At 36.8% G+C, this 20091-nt stretch overlaps 2 protein-coding genes across 3 annotated transcripts in view; one reads left to right on the top strand and one right to left on the bottom strand.

Annotated features, from left to right (window-relative positions):
• Positions 1-20091, bottom strand: part of C2H1orf141 (chromosome 2 C1orf141 homolog) — a 232878-nt gene that overhangs the window by 125250 nt on the left and 87537 nt on the right. Inside the window, exon 2 of the mRNA XM_037826951.1 lies at positions 2039-2153. The gene's annotated coding sequence lies outside the window, so the exon portion shown is untranslated. The remainder of the gene's footprint in view (positions 1-2038; positions 2154-20091) is intronic.
• The window catches only part of IL23R (interleukin 23 receptor), a 76670-nt gene that overhangs the window by 24598 nt on the left and 31981 nt on the right, over positions 1-20091 (top strand). For both annotated transcript variants that reach the window (XM_037826949.1, XM_037826950.1), the window contains 2 exons: positions 2006-2166; positions 10307-10452. In XM_037826949.1, coding sequence (XP_037682877.1) covers positions 2006-2166; positions 10307-10452 — 307 coding nt within the window. The remainder of the gene's footprint in view (positions 1-2005; positions 2167-10306; positions 10453-20091) is intronic.

The raw sequence follows: 20091 nt of genomic DNA, 5'->3' as shown, positions 1-20091 counted from the left end.
TATCTCATTTACTCATGAGAGATGGAGGAATTTTAATCCAGAAGACAGGATCCAAGTAGCCAAGGGAAGTAAGAATTTTAAGAACTAATCAAGAGGGACAAATGCTAAAGAGGGGATTTTAGAAGACTTCACCTTGGAAAGGAAGTCACTTTAGTTTCATGGGAAAAGTGAAGACAGAAATCATATTAAATGGCTTAAAGAACAAGTAGAAAGGGTAACAATGGATTTAGAAAATCTGACTGAGAAGTTTAAGAAAAGGCCATAAAAAGGGTTGGTAGTTCAAAGGGTTTAAGTCAAAGGTAAACTAGTAAATTCTAGTGAAAATACTTTCATATTATGACTCAAACCTATTATAGATAATGATGTTTTAGAGTCTGAGAGAGCCCAATATTTATCTCTGCATATTTTTCTCAAGTTCTAAGTCAACTGAGAGAAACCAAAATTAGCAGGTAAAGATCAACACTTCCCTCAACCTATCTTCCTAAAAATACTGTGTGGTGATTTTTGGGTAGAGATTTAAAAAGAGAGGTTCAAACTTTTCGTCCAAAGCCAATGTCAGTTAACAAAATTTGTAATTTTATTTGAAATGTTACCGAATATAATTGGCTGGTTAGAGATCCTCAGTTATTTAGTTCCACAAACTTAGATAACATACAATTTTAAAATGATGTGTAATGTTCTCTGCATGCCCCATTCCAAACCGGCTTTTTCTCCTCTCTCTCCATCCTCTTTGGCAGTAGATTACTTCCTTTCCCTCATCTATTTAGTTGCCAAGTCAGTCAGCACTCCCTTCAAAATTGTTCATGTCCATTCTCATGACCTCCACTTAGTTCAAACTAATATTCCAGATCTGTATAGTCTTTTAATTTGTCTCATGCCACTACTTTTATTTCCCTCCAGTCTGCCTCCATAAACATGCGAGACAGCCCCAGGGACCATTAAAATAATGTGAATATGATTACATATATGCACTCTCTTGCTTAAGAATGTTTAAGGCTTTCCATCACTTACATTTAAAACCTATGATCTGTCAGCAGCAGACAGAAGGTCTTTTTGAGCTGGCCTGCTGTACTTCATGTTTTTAATGGATAAAGGGGCCCATAAAGGCAAAAGTGTTTTAGGGCCTGTGCTGGTTTGGATGTATTGTGTCCCCCAAAACACCATTATCTTTGATGCAGTCTTGTGTGGGCAGGAAATGTATTGGTGTTGATTGGGTTTGAGACTTTTGATTGGATGCTTCTGTGGAGATGTGATCACTCAACTGTGAGTGAGATCTTTCACTGGATAATTTCCATGGAGGTGTGGCCCTGCCCATTCAGCATGGGCCTTGATTAGTTTACTGGGGCACTGTATAAGCTCAGACAGAAGAAGCAACCTTGCTACAGCCAAGAGGGACACTTTGAAGAATGCACAGGGGCTGAGAGAGTTGCTGCAGAAGAGAGACAGTTTGAAGATGGCCGTTGAAAGCAGACTTTTGCTCCGGAGAAGCCTAGAGAGGAAAAACATCCCAAAAGCAACTAAGAGTGACATTTTTGAGGAACTGCATCCTAGAGAGGAATGTCCTGGGGGAAGCCATTTTGAAACCAGAACTCTGGAGCAGATACCAGCCACATGCCTTTCAGATGACAGAGGTTTTCCGGACACCATTGGCCATCCTCCAGTGAAGGTACCCAATTGTTGATGTGTTACCTTGGACGCTTTATGGCCTTAAGACTATAACTGTGTAACCAAGTAAACCCCCTTTGTAAAAGCCAGTCCATTTCTGGTGTTTTGCATTCCGGCAGCATTAGCAAACCAGAACAGGGCCCCTGAAAGTCATCTGTGGCCCAGGCTAGTCTTAAATTTGTTTTAAAAACTTCTCAAAATGAAATCAATTTCAACTTATTTTTCAGAAAAAGGTTGCATGTCCAAAGGAAGACTAAAAAGGGCAATATCAAAAAGTTGAGGAATAATTAATTTAAACCAAACCTTGCTTGTGACCGTTATCTTTTTTTTTTTTTTTAAGTTTGGAGACAGAAGAAGAACAACAGTATCTTACCTCAAGCTCTATTAACATCTCTACTGGCTCATTGCGAGGTGGCAAGAAGTATTTGGTTTGGATTCAGGCTACAAATGCACTAGGCATGGAGGAGTCAGAGCATCTGCATATTCACCTAGATGATATAGGTAAAGAAAAAGAAATTCTGTAAAGTGTTTAATAGTAAACAACTAATTTGTGCTGACCTAGTCAAATGAAGTCTAGTTCTGAAAGAAGTTCCCCTAAGTTCCCAAAGGTCGTGATAAAGAAAACAAAAATTACCCATTAATTCCACCTCCCAGAAACAGAGGTAAGTACTGTCCTCATTTTGTTGTATATCCTTCAATTCTTGTTTCTACACATGTGTCTGTGTCTGTGCTTGTGCCCAGACCAAGTCTGTGCAAAGCATGAGGTGGTGCTGCTGCGAGACAGGAAAACACGCCAGGCACAGAAGTTGACATAGATTTATTAGGACTTACGAACAGGAGAGATTCTCCAGTGGCAGCAGTATGGAGGGATAGTGCTCTGCAAAGGAACAGTGTGAGGGGCAATATGTATATGATTTTAGAACAAAGACATTCCATATATGAGGACATTGGGCTTCTGTCATAATCATTAAAGGGACGTAAGACCTGATGTTTTACTAAGATTAGTGTTTAAGGCTAACATAAAATCAATGCCGTTTTACATCCCTGGTTACATTCTTCCCCCTCCAGGGAGATTGTTTACTTTCTTGACCTTCGTCCTTGGTTAAAGCAGGCTTGTTACATGCCTGGGGTTTCATTTCCATTTAGGAGGGGGCCTGGACCCTGGGCCACCACAGTCTGTATGTTAACAAATATTTATTAAGAATTTCTTATGTATTAAGATTTTTGTAAATGCTGGGGAGTATACTATAGACAAGGCACCTGCCCTAAAATAATTTGCAATTGACTAAGAAAGACACAAAGAAACAAGGATTATTAAAAAGTGTGATGTGTCTTATGTTGTAGGAAGTACAGGATACTAAAGAGTGATATATTATACACTATTTTGGAATCTATTTTTGTTTGTTTTATTTTGAAAAGTTTAAAAAATGCACAGAAAATTGCAGACAATGTTTCAGACATCTCTATGTTTTTAAAAAAGTCAACATTTTTTGCTTCAGTTATTTTTAGACCCTGCCTTTTTTTACTTAGAATGTATCATAAACATTTCTATTAATTTAACCTACAATTTTATTTTTAATGTTGTTTGAATGTGTAATCAATTAAACAATCCCTTATTATTGGAGTTTTAGGCTGTTTTCAATTTTTTACCATTATAAACTATACTGCTGTGAATATCCTTGTGGCTCAATTTTTTGCATAGTTCTTGGTTTCCTTAAGACAAATGCCAAAAAGCATATTAGCCTTTGATATTTTACAGTCACAGTCTTGGCCTAAAGCCAGAGTTCAACCAAAGAGCACTAAGTGTGAATTTATTTAGAAATTCTAATAGTAATTATTCTTGTTTTTATCATTATTATTATACTACACATTTTATTGTATATTCTCGGAATTAGAGTTCTCTTGATCATAATCTACACATTTTTGCAAATTTATGTTTTGAGCCAGGATGCAGAAGCATGTCCTTTTCTTAAAACAGATTTGCTTTTGTATTATCGTTCTACAGAGAAACAAAACTGACCTGATATATATTTATATAGATATAGATAAAGATAATAGGAATATATATTTATTTGTATATATTCCTATTAAATATCTATTATTTATATATTCCTATAATATATATATATTTACTATAGGATTTGGCTCATACAATCATCGGAACATGAGGTGATTTCAAAAAACTAACATTTATTAAGAACTTAAGTGCTGACAGCTTTTAAAAACTTTCTTAGTTTCTTTGGGCTGCTGTAACAAAGTACCACAAACTGGGTGGTTTAAGAGAACAAAATTTATTTTCGCATAGTTAAAGAAGGTAGAAGTCTGAACCAAGGTGCTGGTAAGACCACACTCCCTCTGAAGGTTCTAGGGAAGAACCCTCCCTTGCCTCTGCCTAGCTTCTGGTGGCCCCAGGTGCTCCTTGGCTTGTGACAGCATAACTCCAATCTCCACTTCTGTCTTGTTTTCTTCCTGTGTGTCTCCATCTTCACGTGGCATTCTCCTGTCTATGTCTGTTTCTGTAACTCCTCTCCTCTTCTTATAAGGGAATCAGCCATATTGAATTAGGGCCCCTGCTAATCCAATATGTCCTTATCTTAAGTAGATTATATCTGCAAAGACCCTATTTCCCAAATAAGGACACATTCACAGATACTAGGGGTTAGGACTTCAACATATCTATTTGGGAGATATAACTCAACTCATAACACATACATCATCTTATGTAACCTTCATATAACTTATTTTGTAGAAATGGTTATAATTTACACATGAGGAAACTGAGGTTCAGTGGCCTCAAGAAATTTGAGATTGCAGAGCTAGGGACCTTCTAATTCCAATATCCTTGATTCCTATCCTCAGTCTTTATGGGAAAAAGTGCAGATTCCAATGTGTCTGAAAAATTTCCTGCTGATTAATGATCTAGAGGACGTGAAGCTTTCTCTTATGGGTACCACTATAGGGATTACTGGGGTCTTCTATTTCAACTAAAATGGAATGTGATTTAAGTGATTGGTCTAATATTATGTCCTTGTACTCAGCATATTGGATGTGAAAACAAGCATTGCTGTCTGCGGTGATGAACAATAACTTCATTTTATTGTACATTCTTAGAGTTATAGTTCTCCTGACCATAATTACACATTTTTGCAAATTTATATCTTGAGCCAGGATGCAAAAACATGTCCTTTTCTTAAAAAAGTTTCCACTTTGTATTAGGGTTCTTCAAATAAACAGAAGTGGCAGGATATATATTTATATAGTTAGAGATAATAGATATATAAATAATAGGAATATTTATATATATGTATCTCTATAATATACCTATATTTATTTTAGGACTTGGCTCACATGACCATGGGAACTGGAAAGTCTGAATTTCATAGGGCAGTCCACAAGTTGGAAATTCCATGAAGGTGAAGTTGAATTCCCCAGGAGAAGATAGCTGGCTGAAGTAGAGATAGAAATTCTCCAATTCTCCTTTCTGCCTGCTGAAATCCTTGGTTCTCGCTTTAAGGCTTTCAACTGATTAGATGAGGAAACTCTTTTCATGCTGAAAGCAATTTCCTTTGTTGATTGTAATCAGTGGTAGATACAATCAACCGACTAATGATTTAAATCCATTTATGAAATATCCTCACTATAACAATCAGGCCATTGCTTACTTGACCAAACAACCAGACACTATAATCTAGCCAAGTTGATACATGAAATTAACCATTACACACTTGATGAATTAATGATGTTTAAAGACAATCATGTCTAGCATCATTTTGACAGTGTCATTTTAGGAACTCGATTTTTATTAATGGTTATATTACTATTATAATGATGATGATGATCTTAATATCATTGCATCAATTTATTGATTGCATCTACTTGTGTCATGCACTTAACACAACATCACATTTAATTCTAGAAACAGCCATATATGGTACAACTGTCCCCACTTTACAAATGAGGAAACTAAAGCTCAAGGAGATAAAATAATTTGTCCAAAGTCACATACCTAGTAAGGGAGAAAGCCAGATTTTGGCCTAGACTTGTTGACTCCAAAAGTCTGTGTTGCCACTTCCTATAAAGGGAAAAGCTCATCTGGGTCTCTCCTCCAAATCACAGAGGTAAAACTGAGAACCTTCTTTCCTCCCTTCTTCTTCTTCTTCTCCACCTCCTTCTTCTTCTCTTTCATTATTACCAAATGGACTCTTAGAAACTCCAGTTGAAAAATGCAAGTCCACTGTATAGGAGGCTCCAGTCAACAAAGCCAACAAATTACTAACCAATGAGTTGTTTTCATTTGGGACACTTTAAGAAGGAGACATTTCAAGTTAGATAAATGAACTGTTCCATGAAACTAAAGACAGAGGACTCTCCTGGGAGAAATTTTTACCATAACAACTCTGGGACTGGGCTTTAATTAAGTTAGAAAGTCTATGCTGAGAGGCCAGGCAGTGTAAGTAGTGCAGGAACACTGTGCCAAAACGTCACATGAGAGGAATGCTGAAAACGTCTTTTGAAGAGAAATAAATTTCAAATCAGAAAGTGCAATGCCTCTCTATCTGCTATTTCAAATATTAATTGTTCCACTGTATAAATATGGGTAAATATATGTTGTTTAAAAGATACCAAAACAAATATATTCTGGTTCTTTATTTCAGTACAAATGGAAACTAAAAATATGGCATCTCTGATGAATTTGACACATTTTTTAAAAAATGTAAGATCTGCTGGGAATGTTTGAAACCTAAGCAGTAGAGAAAAATTCAACAATATTGAATATATAATTTGTTACAAATTCTTTTGTAACAAATTATGTATTCAAATGCATGCAAAAATACGAACTCATTCAAAACTAAAGGCCTGGATCTCTATTGCATTGATCTGTTCAGAGTTATCGGCCTATCTTAAACCTGACTTGCTGTGCTATCTGCATTTCCCATAGGACTAAACACACATTTGCTTCCTCCCCAGTACATTTCTTTCTGCATATGTGTCTCAGAATGCTTGTGCTGCTAGTGGCCAGTTCAAATTCAGAGGTGGGAGAGGTGGGAAAGCTGGTAATTTATAGCCTTGAGGGTGCATAAATAGTCCCATGTACCCTCGCAGCCCTGAGTATCCATTTCCCTGATTCTAGAAATCTCTAAATACTGCTTTGTGTTATAAGAAGTTTACACTAGTTAGAGAGAGAATTCCCTGGAGAAGCTCAGAGAGGAGGCCACTGGAACCAGAAGCTGAAAGCAATGAAACCTGGGAACCAAGGACCAGTAGACACTGGCCACATGCTTTCCCATGTGACAGAGGAGTCCCCGATGCCAGCAGACTGTCTTCAGAGTCCAGGAGACTCATGTTCAGTCCTGGAAGCTGAACTTTCCAAACCAATCTGAATATTCAGTAAGAGTTTGCAAGCTCTTGGTTCCAAAGAGACTGAAGGAAACAGAGGCTATGGATGCTGTATGCCAGCCATCCTTGAGGCACTTCCTTGGTAGTGACTTAGATTTCCTGGAATACCCAAATTAATTCTTCCATTCTCTTCAGGAACACATTCAAGTATTACTATGTTTCTTTTATGAGATCTATAAAAAAGCTGTTTGACGCAGTTCACCGTCAACATTCAAGATACAGAAGAGAGTGGAGAAGGATATAGAGTGGATCTGAAAAGGAAGCCTGAATCCTGAAATTTCAGTGGGCATGGACAGGAAAATCTCCAGAGAACATCCTCTCTTTTAGGCCATAGGACCAAGTAGAAGGCCCTTGTGGGATGGAGAGTGTGTGGAGGAATCCCCATACTTTTTCTTTCTCTTCTTACTTCCCTGATCCTGAGCCAAGAGGAAGATTCCATCAAAGTAAACGTACTCAATATAAGGAAGCTAAAACCCTGGCAATCTAATCAGAACACCAGGAAAAGGAACCTCTGGAAGTCAGAGAGTATGAGGGAAACCATGGAGAAGACAGAGGTGGATCCTTGAAATCTGTGTTTGAAGTCCTGGGCTGATACCCAAGAGATATTGTGGAACTTAACCAAAACCATAACAATACTTTAAGAGCTAACCTATCGTATAGGCCACTGCTCAGGTCCCAGATTTGTTCCTGGGGGGTAAACATGCAAGGTGGACCAGAGCAGCTCAGCAAAGACTTTGAAAACTTAGCTTATATTGCAATCATAATCCGTAGAAGACAGGTTGGGACTTGTGGTCTGAATCTGACTGCACTGATTGCTTGCTAAAAGTAACAAGCTAAAAAAACAATATTCTCCAGACATGTTTTAATAGGATCTTCAGTCTCATAATACTTAAAAAGCCCATGATAAATTCCAAAATTATCAGGAAAATATCAACAAATCAGAAGGGAAAAGACAATCAGCAAATGCTAACCCTGAGATGACCCTGATGTTGGAATTATAGGACAACAACTTTAAAGCAACTACTATAATCATTCTCCATTAAATGAAAGCACTCTTGAAACAAATGAAAAGATAGGCATTACCAGCAAAGAGAGAAGCTCCATAAAAAAGAACCAAATGGAAGTTTTAGAATGAAAAACTCCAATAATAGAAAAAAAAATCACTGGAGGCGTTCAATAGCAGAATACACATGACAAAGGAATCATGAATTTGAAGTTAAATTAATACAAATTATTTATATTGTACAATATAGGAAAAAGAATTTAAAAATAGATTGAGTTGGGGACTTATGGGATAATAATAAAAGGTCTAACATTCATGTCATTGAAATTTCAAGAAAGTTGAAAGATACTGATGCAAAAAAAATTAAATTTGAAGAAACACTGCTTGAAAACATCCCAAACTTAGAAAAGGACATAAATTTATAGATTCAAGAAGCTCAGTGAAACCTAAATAGGTTAAAATCAAAGAAACATTGACCATATACTTTATAATCAAACTGCTGAAAACCAAAGATAAAGGTAATAGTTGTGAAAGCAGCCAGAGGAAAATAAAATATTACACTTAAGGGAACAACAATTAAAATACTATAGATTTCTCTTGAGAAGCTTGGAGGCCAGAAGAAAATGCAACAGTTTTCAAGGTGATGAATGAAAAGAACTGTCAACACAGAATTCTATAAAAAGCAAAAAACATCAAATGAATATGAAATAAAGGTATTTTCAGATAAAGGGAAATTAAGGAAATTCATTGCTGATAGACCTGCTCTAAAAGCAAACCTAAAGGAAATCAATCCTTCTGGTGATGAGAAATGATAACAGAGGAAAACATGGAAATTTAAGAATGAAAGAAGAGCAATAGAACTAATGAATATCTAGATAAATACAAAAGGCCATTTCTATCCTCTTTGGCTTCTTAACATATATATGATTGAAAGCAAAGCATAATATTGTATGGTGGGGTTTACAATGTATGTAGTTGTGATTTATATGCACTTCTATTCTTCTGTTGCTATAAATAATTGCCACATATTTAGTATATTAAACAATACTGATTTATTATGTTACAAAAAAAAGTTTACACTAGCAAAAGGAGTCCAGCTCTGGAATTGATGATAAAAGTTAAATACAGTAAGCTCTTATTAGACTAATTCTGCTACTACTGCTTCTGTCCTTTGCTAGGTTTAGTTCCAAGATTTGTGATACTACAGGCAAATCATTCATTTTTATATTTTTCTATTAATCACATACCTGTGGCACATAATTTAAATAATAGCTGTCATTGCTAATAAAACAATAATCTTCCCAAAGCATACTTTATAAACTTAGAATGAATGAAACAAAACTAATCTATAGAAAATATTAAGCTGTAACCATGGTCCCTAAAAACATATATACAGGTTCTTGAGTTCTTTGTTAAATAGGACATCTAGCAAAATCATAGGTTTTCATTGTTCCATCATACATTTGGGAGAAATGGAAAGTGCCAATAATTCTATTATTCTGATGGGACAAAACAACCTTACAAGTCTTTATATTGTTTAGAAATATAGAAATGTTGGTTATACCACTACTCCTGATACAACAAAACAAGAAATACAACCAAACCTATGAAGGTTATTATCACAGAAAATGGCAACAATTTATAAAGTCTTAGAGTCTTCTGAGATCTGCTTTGTTCAAATCATACTTTCGAGAACATTTATTTAAATAGAGAACAAAACAAGCTGGGAACAGGTATAAATATTCATACAAGTTTTCCTATTACACAAAAGAACAAGAATAAAATTGTTGAGAAAGGTCTCAGTTTTACATCTTATCAGATCAGATTCTCTGAACTAAATTTAGTATGCAAAACATCATCTTTCCCTCCACAGATGCAAGGAAGAAGAGCTATCTCCTTTATCTCCTTTTTAGGCTCCTTTGTTAATAAAGTCAGCCTTTGGCATCTCATTAGTTAGGATTATAGGGTGGGGTGGAGTTAGGGGGTTAGGAGGACAGAAACAGGACTGTTAGAGCTCAGTTTAAGAGAAATCGATGGAGAATGGGCTGAATAGAATTTTAATTAATAATAGCAATTTTTGTCTACATAGATGCAAAAACAAGAAAAAATTAAATCATGAGATTGTTTTATCCATTCTTTGGGTTTTTAACGTGTTTAGAAATTGATAAAAAGAAACAGATTTCTTCCTAGGCAAGTTTTTAAACTGCTGGCTTTTTGTGTGTGTGTGTTTTTTTCCCTTAGTGATACCTTCTGAATTCATCATTTCCAGGGCTGAAAATATAAATACTACCATTCCCAAGACCATAATTCATTGGACTAGTCAAACAACAATTGAAAATATTTCCTGTGAAATGAGATACAAGGCTACAACAAACCAGACTTGGAAAGTAAGCTAAACTTTCATTATTTTTGAGCATCTAAATGAAGATTTAAAAGAAAAACCAACCAAAAGGGGCCACAATGGTCTTACAGTGATCCATTTTATATGTTTTTATCTGATTGTTTACATGATATTCATGTAAAAACTCTATTTTTAACACTGATTACCATATGCTTTCAAACAGCTATTTCCCAAATAGGTCTCTTGCATTTTGTAAACTTAGTGTCCAACAGAGAGTGAACCACCTATTTAGCCCTTTGTAATTCAGTGTCCTGTATGGTGAAATTTACATCAGTGGTGAGGGAAAAAAAAATTAAGAGTTCCATACTGAAATTTAACAGGTTTCTTGGAAAGCAAAAATTGTTCAAAAAGGAGAACTGTGATATATGGATGCCTCTTTTTAAATGAAAAATGTGTAAGTCAAAATGTAAGATTTACTATTAGTGTAGTTCTCAATCTTCAGATGAGCATAAAGTAAAACGTGAATGTCTAAGGATGGCACACAAACCATCCTTAAATACTGAATTCTAAGTTATCAAGTGTCTTAGGAGAGTCATAGTTACGAGATTTATTAATAAAAATCACATCTCATGACAGTGCCTGTGAACAATATGATAAAGACTCACTAATTTGAACTATGTGGGAACACTAGTCTGAGGAAAAAGTTCAATTTTGGTGTATTTGAAAAGAAATGCTATTTTATTATTTTCAAGTACAATACGCTGCCATTTAGCAATTAAGGAATAGAGTTTCTGGCTTTATTTAAGGGTTATGCGTCATGTATGGATTACTGATTTTCAGGGAGTTAAAACAAAACGCCATGTATTTAACACTGAAAAATGCACTTTACATAATTTAATTTTTCTTTGGTAATTAGCATAACTCCAAAATCTTCTGCTTCAGCTTCATCATTCTGAACATCAGTTTTTGCTGTATAATAATGCATTTCAAGAGTGTCAAGATGACATTCATGACATACTCTAAACATTGCTCTTTAAAAATAAATTCCTGATATCAACTTATTTACCTTTGTTTGCTTAAATTATAAATATGAACTTTAGAGTTTTTAGATTACACTTGATGGGAGTGCATGTTCTGTCTCATTTGACCAATAACCAAGTGAAGGTCTTACTTGACCTTCTTGACTAAATAATTATGGCATCTGTGTGCACAGCAATCCTGTACCTAAAGGCTGGAGCAAACAGGATAAAAAGAAAACAAAACCCCCCAGCCATTCCTTTTGCATATATGGAATTTAGATAAATTTCAGAATAACAGAAATCAAATTCTCAAGTCTTGGATTTTGAATTAATGGGGTTTTTATTCTGATAGCATACCTGGAGGCCTTTGTTCAGTGTCATGGTCACTGAATGACCTGGAGAATATTAAGCTCCTTATTTGGTATAAATAGGAAGAGTTATAGACTATAAGAACCTTTAGAAAATAGAAGGGAATTATATTGTCAGTTTTTCTGAATAGACATTCAGAAACCTTAGTCTCTGGTTGAAATTCTTGTTCTCTGCTCCCCTTGGTGGCACTACATATGTGATTATGAGCCCTGACAATGAAAATTTGAGCTCACTTATCAAGGTCTTCTCTTAATCAGAAGGAAGGAAATGAAGGAGATAAAAGAATGTTTATCTCATTTAAGCTTCATAGCAATTCTCTGTGATAGGTAGTATTAACTCCATTATATCAACAAGGAAATAGAGCTTCAAAGAGGTCAAGCCAGGTTTCCCAAGCATACAACAGCTGGCAACTGACACTATATCACTATAGGCACCCAATAAATAATTGAAAAATGAAAGAATGGGTGAAGTAAGTGTTCAATCCAAAATCCGGTTCTGTCCTCTCTAACATGATCTCCCAACAAAGCCACTAACACAGAAGATGGTGAATATCATTTCTCTCCAGATTATCCAAGTAACAATCAGAATGAAGATTTGTGTTACATTTGCTGCTGTCAGTTACATCTGGGTCATGTATTGAGTTGTCTTTGCCACTTTGTAGGGAAATGGGAAAGTCAGAGTCAAGGAAAGCAGGAGAATACAAGGGACCACAGATCCTGCCCTTCCTTCTTAGCAATGTGGTGGTATTTCCTCCATCAGGTAATGCTGGAGGGAAGGACTTTACTTCAAAGTGGCAGGAAGCTACTAGCAGGAAAGCCCTGTGGCTTTAAGGTTTAAAGAGTTTAAAGCCTGGCTCTGACACTTTCTTGTCGTGCAAACTTGGGCAACTTCCTTAATTTCTCTGTGCCTCATTATTCCCACATATAAAATGGTTATGAGGAGGAACAAATGATGTAAAACAGTTAGCCCAGTGTCTGCAATAGTTAATGCTCTATAAATGCTAGCTGTTATTGTCACTCTTTATCCTTACCAGGGGAGCCCACACCAGGAGTGGTAGTACAAAGGATCCCATCTGAAAATCAAAATTAGTGGATGGAGGATGCTTTTCAGCCCCTTTAGCAAAACTGCATTTAGACTGAGCTATTTAAGGGAACAACCCTGTTCTTCAGGTGATTCTGCAAGGCTGACAGTGTGGGGGAGAATATTTATTTCCTGAGAAACTGTTCCAAGTCAAAGCTTTGGGATTTTTTCCCTGGACATTAAACTACCTGTTGGGGAACATTTACAAACATCTTTTTCTACCTTATTTGCCTCAACTCATTCATTCATTCCCCAATAGTGGAGCTGAGACAAGGTTAGAACATGTAAAGAAGATTTCAGTAAAGGCTCAAGGATAGCAAGAGGAAAATACACATCTCAAAGAACAACCAGCTTCTACTACATGATCTAGATTACAAAATATGACTAACTCCCCAAATTTGGCAGGCTCTGAACAATCTAGCTTGTGTTTTTTTCTATGTGGTAGATATCTTCTAAGTGATCACAAAAGGAGATGCCACTTATATATTTGTCCTCCTAGACTCCAGGATCAATATAGCAATCCCCATAGAGAGATGGGAGTCCTCTCTGTTTAAATCCTGTCTTCTAAGTTCTAATTATATGTAAGAACAATTTTCCTATGTGTAGATTGACATAAGGATTGTCTACCCTCTTCAAAGGAAGTTATGTGAGCTTTGCCTTGGGGCCTCGATGGCACCACCATATCAGAAAACAACACAGAGAGCCTCCCTTATAAGAAATACATGTACTGTAGCAGTGGGGACATCCTGTTATTTTACTGGAGAGTGTTTTATAAATTACAAAACTAAATAAAGCCACTCCCAAATCCATTATTCAGCCGACCATCATACTGGACCCCATCCTAAGCAGCAAAATTTTGCTAAATCTGCTTTCTATCCATCAAATACAGACGTTTTAGCACTTAAAATCCTCTGTGGGGTTTTTCATTGCATCTTTAAAGTGTGTACTGCTACAATAATGTGTAACAAACCACCACAAAAACTCAGTGACATATACCAATAAGCATTTATTTCTCAATGTCGCTAGGGTTAAGCTGACTTAGGTTGGGCTTAGCTGATATTGGGCATGTGTTTGCAGTTCAGCTGGCTCACTCATATGCCTGAGGATGGGCTCTTCTCTACACCCTCTTGTCTTCTGGGAACCACTGGGCTAGCCTGGGCATGCTCTTATTATGGTGATGACAGCAAACAAGGGTACTCAAACCCACACGCCCAAGTGCCTTTCAAGCCTCTGCTTGCAATACTCTTATCAACATTGTATTGGCCCAAAGCAAGCCACACAGCCAAGTCCAGAGTCAGGGTGGGAAGGCACTCAAAGCTACATGGTAAAGGGTAATGATACAGGATGGGGAAAAGAATTGGTTCATTATAGCAATCTACCTCTAAATGTAATCTAGGTTCCCTTCACTTTCCTGGATCCAATTCCTACAAACACACCATTACTTTTTACGAAGTCCATGAACCTTAAAAGTCCTCATTCTACTCTATCATTTGACACTGTTCTCTACCTCCTCCCTGAAAATATTCTCTCTCCATTTTCCTGATTCAAGAATATCTTAGTTCTCTACCCATATCTCTGTCCTTCCCTTTGTAAATCCTCTTCCCTGCCAACTCCCTAAATATGGACATTCTCTCCACACCCAGTGTCTCTCTCTCTTCACTCTGTTGATTCTCTCATCTACTGCCCAAACCTCAGCTACATCTGTAGGCTGGAGCTTGGAACCCTCTCTACTTCCCTGAATGCCAGACCTGCATTTATAGCTACTTGTTGGTCATCCTCATGGACTGTTTCCCTAGCACCTTGCTCTAGTTTGCTAATGCTGCAGAACGCAAAATACCAGAGATGGATAGGCTTTTATAAAACGGGGGTTTATTTTGCTACACAGTTACAGTCTTAAGGCCACAAAGCTTCCAAGGTAACACCTCAGCAATCAGGTACCTTCACCGGAGGATGGCCAATGGTGTCCGGAAAACCTCTGCTAGCTAGGAAGGCAGCCGGTGTCTGCTCCAAAGCTCCGGCCTCAAAACGGCTTTCTCCCAGGATGTTCCTTTCTAGCAAGCTTGCTCCTCTTCAAAACATCACTCCCAGCTGCACTCCGTTCCCTCTCTCTGAGTCAGCTCGCTTATATAGCTCCACTGATCAAGGCCCACCCTGAATGGGCGGAGCCACGCCTCCATGGGAACATCTCATCAGAATCATTACCCACAGCTGGGTGGGGCACATTCCAAGCAAATCCAACCAGCACCAAAACTTCTGCCCCACACAAGACCACAAAGATAATGGCGTGTGGGGGACCCAATACACTCAAACCAGCACACACCTCAAACTCATGCCAAAAACGGAGCTCACAATCCCCAGGAGCAATCCACATGCCCCCTTCTGTGTATCCTAGCTCTGTAGCAGCAGCGTCCTACCATATCTGTATTATAGCAGTTGACACATTGCATGTACTTACTTGCTTATATGGCTATGTTCCCATCCTTTCACTATGAGCTCCTGGAGGGCAGGGCTGTTCCATAATCATGTTTTTATATCCTTTGATTTTTATAGAATCTAGCTACTATAGGTAATATTTTGGAACATCAGCTATGATTATTATTTGTCTTTATTTATACCCAACAGCAGTGATAGTAACTTCACTGACTGAAAGTTCGAGTAAATGGATTCATGGTAACTCATTCCTCCAATTAAGCTAAACCAGGGTGTCAGCATACTTTTTCTAAAAGGACCAAATTGTAAAATTTTAAGCTTTGTAGTCTTTAAGGACTCTGTCCCAATTACTCAATGCTGCATTTGTACTGTGAAAGAAGCCATGGACCATATGTAAATGAATGGGTATATATCTGTGTTCCAACACAATTTTATTTTTGGACACTGAAACTTGCATTTCAATATAATTTCCATGTGTTACAAAATATTCTTCTTTTGATTTTCTTTTAATCATTTAAAATGTAAAAGCTACACAGGCCATAGTTTTCAGACTCCTGATCTAGACTGTAGATCATCCATTATTTTCAGGGAAGGACTGATAGAACTGTACACAGATACCAGAGGATCAAATCCTTTGCTTTTGCATTTCAGAAGTCTAAAAGCTGGTTTAAGACAAAAGATTTGGAAGAATATATAATTAGTCACAACTGAATTTCCCAATCACCACCCCCTTTTTCTCCCAGGGAAACACTGGATAAAGATTACTTGGGTCAAGAGAGGCAGAGATTGGTGGGGATTGGAGAGGGCTAAGAGAGGGTAGACACTGGTGGGTTACTGAGAAGGGTCTGGGCCTGGTCCTAGGTTGGGAGTGGGAGGAAGTAGGGATTACAGAACTCTTAGGATATGTTGGAATTCTCCTCTCCACCTAAGGCTGTTCCCAAGAATTTAGATGCAACCCTAAAAAAAGAGGTCTCAAAGTAATGGAGATTAAGTTTCCATGACCCCTCCCATCAGAATTGAGGCTCTAAAGAGAAATTAACTGCTCTAGAAAATAAAGTTTTATTTCTTGCACTCTGGAGATGAGTCAGGGCATGTTGACTGGATCCTGACACCTAAGAGGGAAATCTTTAAAACCTCCTTCACCTTCACCTAAACAATAAGCAAGAAAATGGGTCTGGACAGCCACTGAAGGCAAGTGACTATTACCGAGGGAATTTTCATCATTTTTTTTTCTTTTTTACAAAATGTGATTGACAATCTGCCCTTATACTGGTTCCGTTCTGCTTAGGGTCACCCCACCACCCACGCCCCAATGGCTATAACCTTTTTATTAACCATTAACCTTTAACCATAAGCACTGTACTTTTTCAGTTGTTTCCTGTCAATAGCTCCAGCAGTTTCCTTACTGCATGCTTGATAGCAACATTAAAAGAAAACACTGGCGGGTGACTGGTAGGTCAGGGCATCACTGAGCATTTCAGTTTGGTTGAATCCACTTGTCATGTGATTATCCGGGTGTCAGCCTGTGTAATGCACACTCACAAAGGTAAAGTTTACGCTGGTAACTGCTCCTGGGAAAGTATTGTGCACATGTTATATTTTACAAACAAAATGTCTATTTTAAAATTTTATTCTAAGTAAATAATTTACAACGTGGAGTCAGTGATGAAATGCCTCCAAATATATTTCATTCTTAAAAATAATGAAAACACATTTATAGTTTCATGCATTTACATTTTCAATGCACTGCAAGTTTTAAAGATTTATGTTAAGATTTGCTTTTTTAAAAAAAAAAATTTTATTTTGAAATAATTTCAAACTTACAGGACAGTTCCAAAAATAATACAAAATTAATACTGAGAACTCCCATATACTCCTCACCCAGATAATCAGATTTACCAACTTTTTACTCACTTATGTAATCTCATTAAGTACAGCTATCAAGTTCAAGAAATTTAACATGGAATCGCACAGTATCTGTCTTTTTGTATCTTGCTTATTTCACTCAATATGATGTCTTCAGGGTTCATCCATGTTGTAGTGTGTATCAGAATTTCATTCCTTTTTATAGCTGAATAGTATTCCATTATATGTATTTACTGCATTTATGTATCCATTTGTTGATGGACACTTGGGTTGCTTCCATATTTATGTTGTTGTGTATAATGCTGCTGTGAACATCGGTGTGCAAATATCTGTTTGAGTCCCTGCTTTCAATTCCTTCGTGTGTACACCCAGAAGTGGGTCATATGGTAGTTCTATGTTTAACTTTTTGAGGAACTGCCAAACTGTTTTCCACAGTGGCAACACCATTTAACATTACTACCAATGATGTCCTAGAGTTCCTATTTTTCCACATACTTGTCAGCACTTGTTATTTTCCAGTTTTATAGTAATAGCCAGTCTCATGATTATAAGGTAGTATCTCATGATTTTGGTATGCATTTTCCAAATGGCTAATGGTAGTGAGCATCTTCTCATGTGCTAATTGGCTATTTTTATATCTTCTTTGGAGATATCTATTCAAACTCTTTGCCCATTTTTTAATTGGTTTGTCTCTTTATTGTTGAGTTGTAGCAGTTCCTTATTCTAGGTAGCAAACCTTTATCATATATATGATTTCCAAATATTTTCTTCCATTCTGTAGGTTGTCTTTCCACTTTCTTTTAATATTCTTTGATGGAAAAATTTTTAATTTTGATGAAGTCCCATTTATCTATTTTTTTTTCATTGCTTTGGTGTCAAGTCTAAGAATCTGTTGCCTAATACAAGGTCCTGAAGATATTTCCTATGTTTTCTTCTAAGAGTTTTATAGTTATAGCTCTTATATTTAGGTTGTTGATCATTTTGAGTTAATTTTTGTATACTGTTTGAGGTAGGTGTACACTTTCATTCTTTTGCACATGGATTCCCAGTTTTCTCAGCACCATTTGTTGAAGAGACTGTACTTGCCTCATTGAGTGCAGTTAGCACCTTGTTAAAAATCAATTGGCCATAGATGTGTGGGTTTATTTCTAAACTTTCAATTCTATTCCATTGGTCTGTATGTCTATCCTTGTTCCAGTGCCACATAGTTGTGATTACTGTAGCTTTATCATAAGTTTGAAATAGATAAATATGAGAGCTCCAGTTTTGTTCTTTTTCAAGATAGTTTTGGCTATTTGGGACCCCATGCCCTTTCATATGAATTTGATGATTAGCTTTTCCATTTCTGCAAAGAAGGCTGGATTTTTAAAAAGTTAATGATATATTTTATTTAGCCTAATAAAATCAAAATATTCTTATTTTAGCATGTAATCATATTAAAAATTCTGAGACCATTCATATTTTTTTGTACTAAGGCTTCAAAGTCTAGTGTGTGATATTTTCCGTAGCACACTAAATAATTTAACTTGTATAATCAGTTTATTCAAACACCATAATTACATGGAAATTTGAATAAGAAGTGAGATCTGGTAGGTTTGTACAGGTTAGTTTGGAATTCAGATACATCCCAAAGTAATTTGGGCAGACAATGAGGATATATTTCCCTAAGGAACTGGGGGAAAATGCAGAAATGTTGGACTTCCCCACCTGGGTTGTTACTGGTGTTCTCACAAACCTTGAGGACTGACAGCTTGGTAGGATGAGTCCTCGATCTTGGAGCGTGCCCTTGTGAAGCTTGTTGCTGCAAAGGAGAGGCTGAGCCTACTTGTAATTGTGCCTAAGAGTCTCCCTCCGAGTACCTCTTTGTTGCTCAGATGTGGCCCTCTCTCTCTCTAAGCCCATGCGGCAGGTAAACTCACTGCCCACCCCTCTATGTGGGACTTGACTCCCAGGGGTGTAAATCTCCCTGGTAACATGGAACATGACTCTTGGGGATGAGCCTGGACCCTCATGGGATTGAGAAAATCTTCTTGACCTAAAAGGGGAAGTGAAATGAAAGAGAGCAAAATTTCAGTGGTTGAGAGATTTCAAATGGAGTCAAAAAGTCACTCTGGAGGGCATTCTTATGTGCTATATAGATATCCCTTTTTAATTTTCAGTGTATTGGAATAGCTAGAAGGAAATACCTGAAACTGTCAATCTGCAACCCAGTAGCCTTGATTCTTGAAGACAATTGCATAACTATGTAGCATACATAGTGTGACTGTGTGATTATGAAAACCTCGTGGTTCACACTCCCTTTGTCCAGTGTATGGACAGATGAGTAGAAAAATGGGGACAAAAACTAAATGAAAAATAGGGTGGGTTGGGGGCAGGGGAATTGAATGTTTTGGGTGTTCTTTTTTTACTTTTATTTTTATTTTTTATTAATTTATTTTGGAATAAGAAAAATGTTCAAAAGTTGATTCTGGTAATGAATGCACAACTATATGATGGTACTGTGAATGGTCGATTGTACACTGTGGATGATTATAGGCTATGCAAATACATCTCAATACAACTGTATTAAGAAAAAAGTCATGTGTGATTTATTATTACAGCAAATTTCAATTTGGACTAGACACATTTCAAATGCTCAAAAGCCATATATGATAGGCAAATCCATAGACAAAGAAAGTTGATTAGTGGTTGCCAGGGGAGGGGAGTGAGGGAGAAATAGGAAGGGCCTGCTGAAGGGTAAAAGGTTTCTTTTTGGGGTGATGAAAATGCTCCAAAATTAGATAGTGGTGATGACTGCACAAACATGTGACTACATGAAAAATCAGTGACTCTTACACTTTGTAAAAATTCAAAAATAAAATTTAAAAACAGAAGACTGGAGTTTTTGATTTGGTTTTTGTTGAATCAGTAAATCATTTTGA

Source organism: Choloepus didactylus, chromosome 2 (assembly GCF_015220235.1).
Source record: "Choloepus didactylus isolate mChoDid1 chromosome 2, mChoDid1.pri, whole genome shotgun sequence".
Classification (NCBI taxonomy): Eukaryota; Metazoa; Chordata; class Mammalia; order Pilosa; family Megalonychidae; genus Choloepus; species Choloepus didactylus.
The sequence above is the reverse complement of the archived record's forward strand: the minus strand, read 5'-3'. Positions and strand labels throughout refer to the sequence as shown.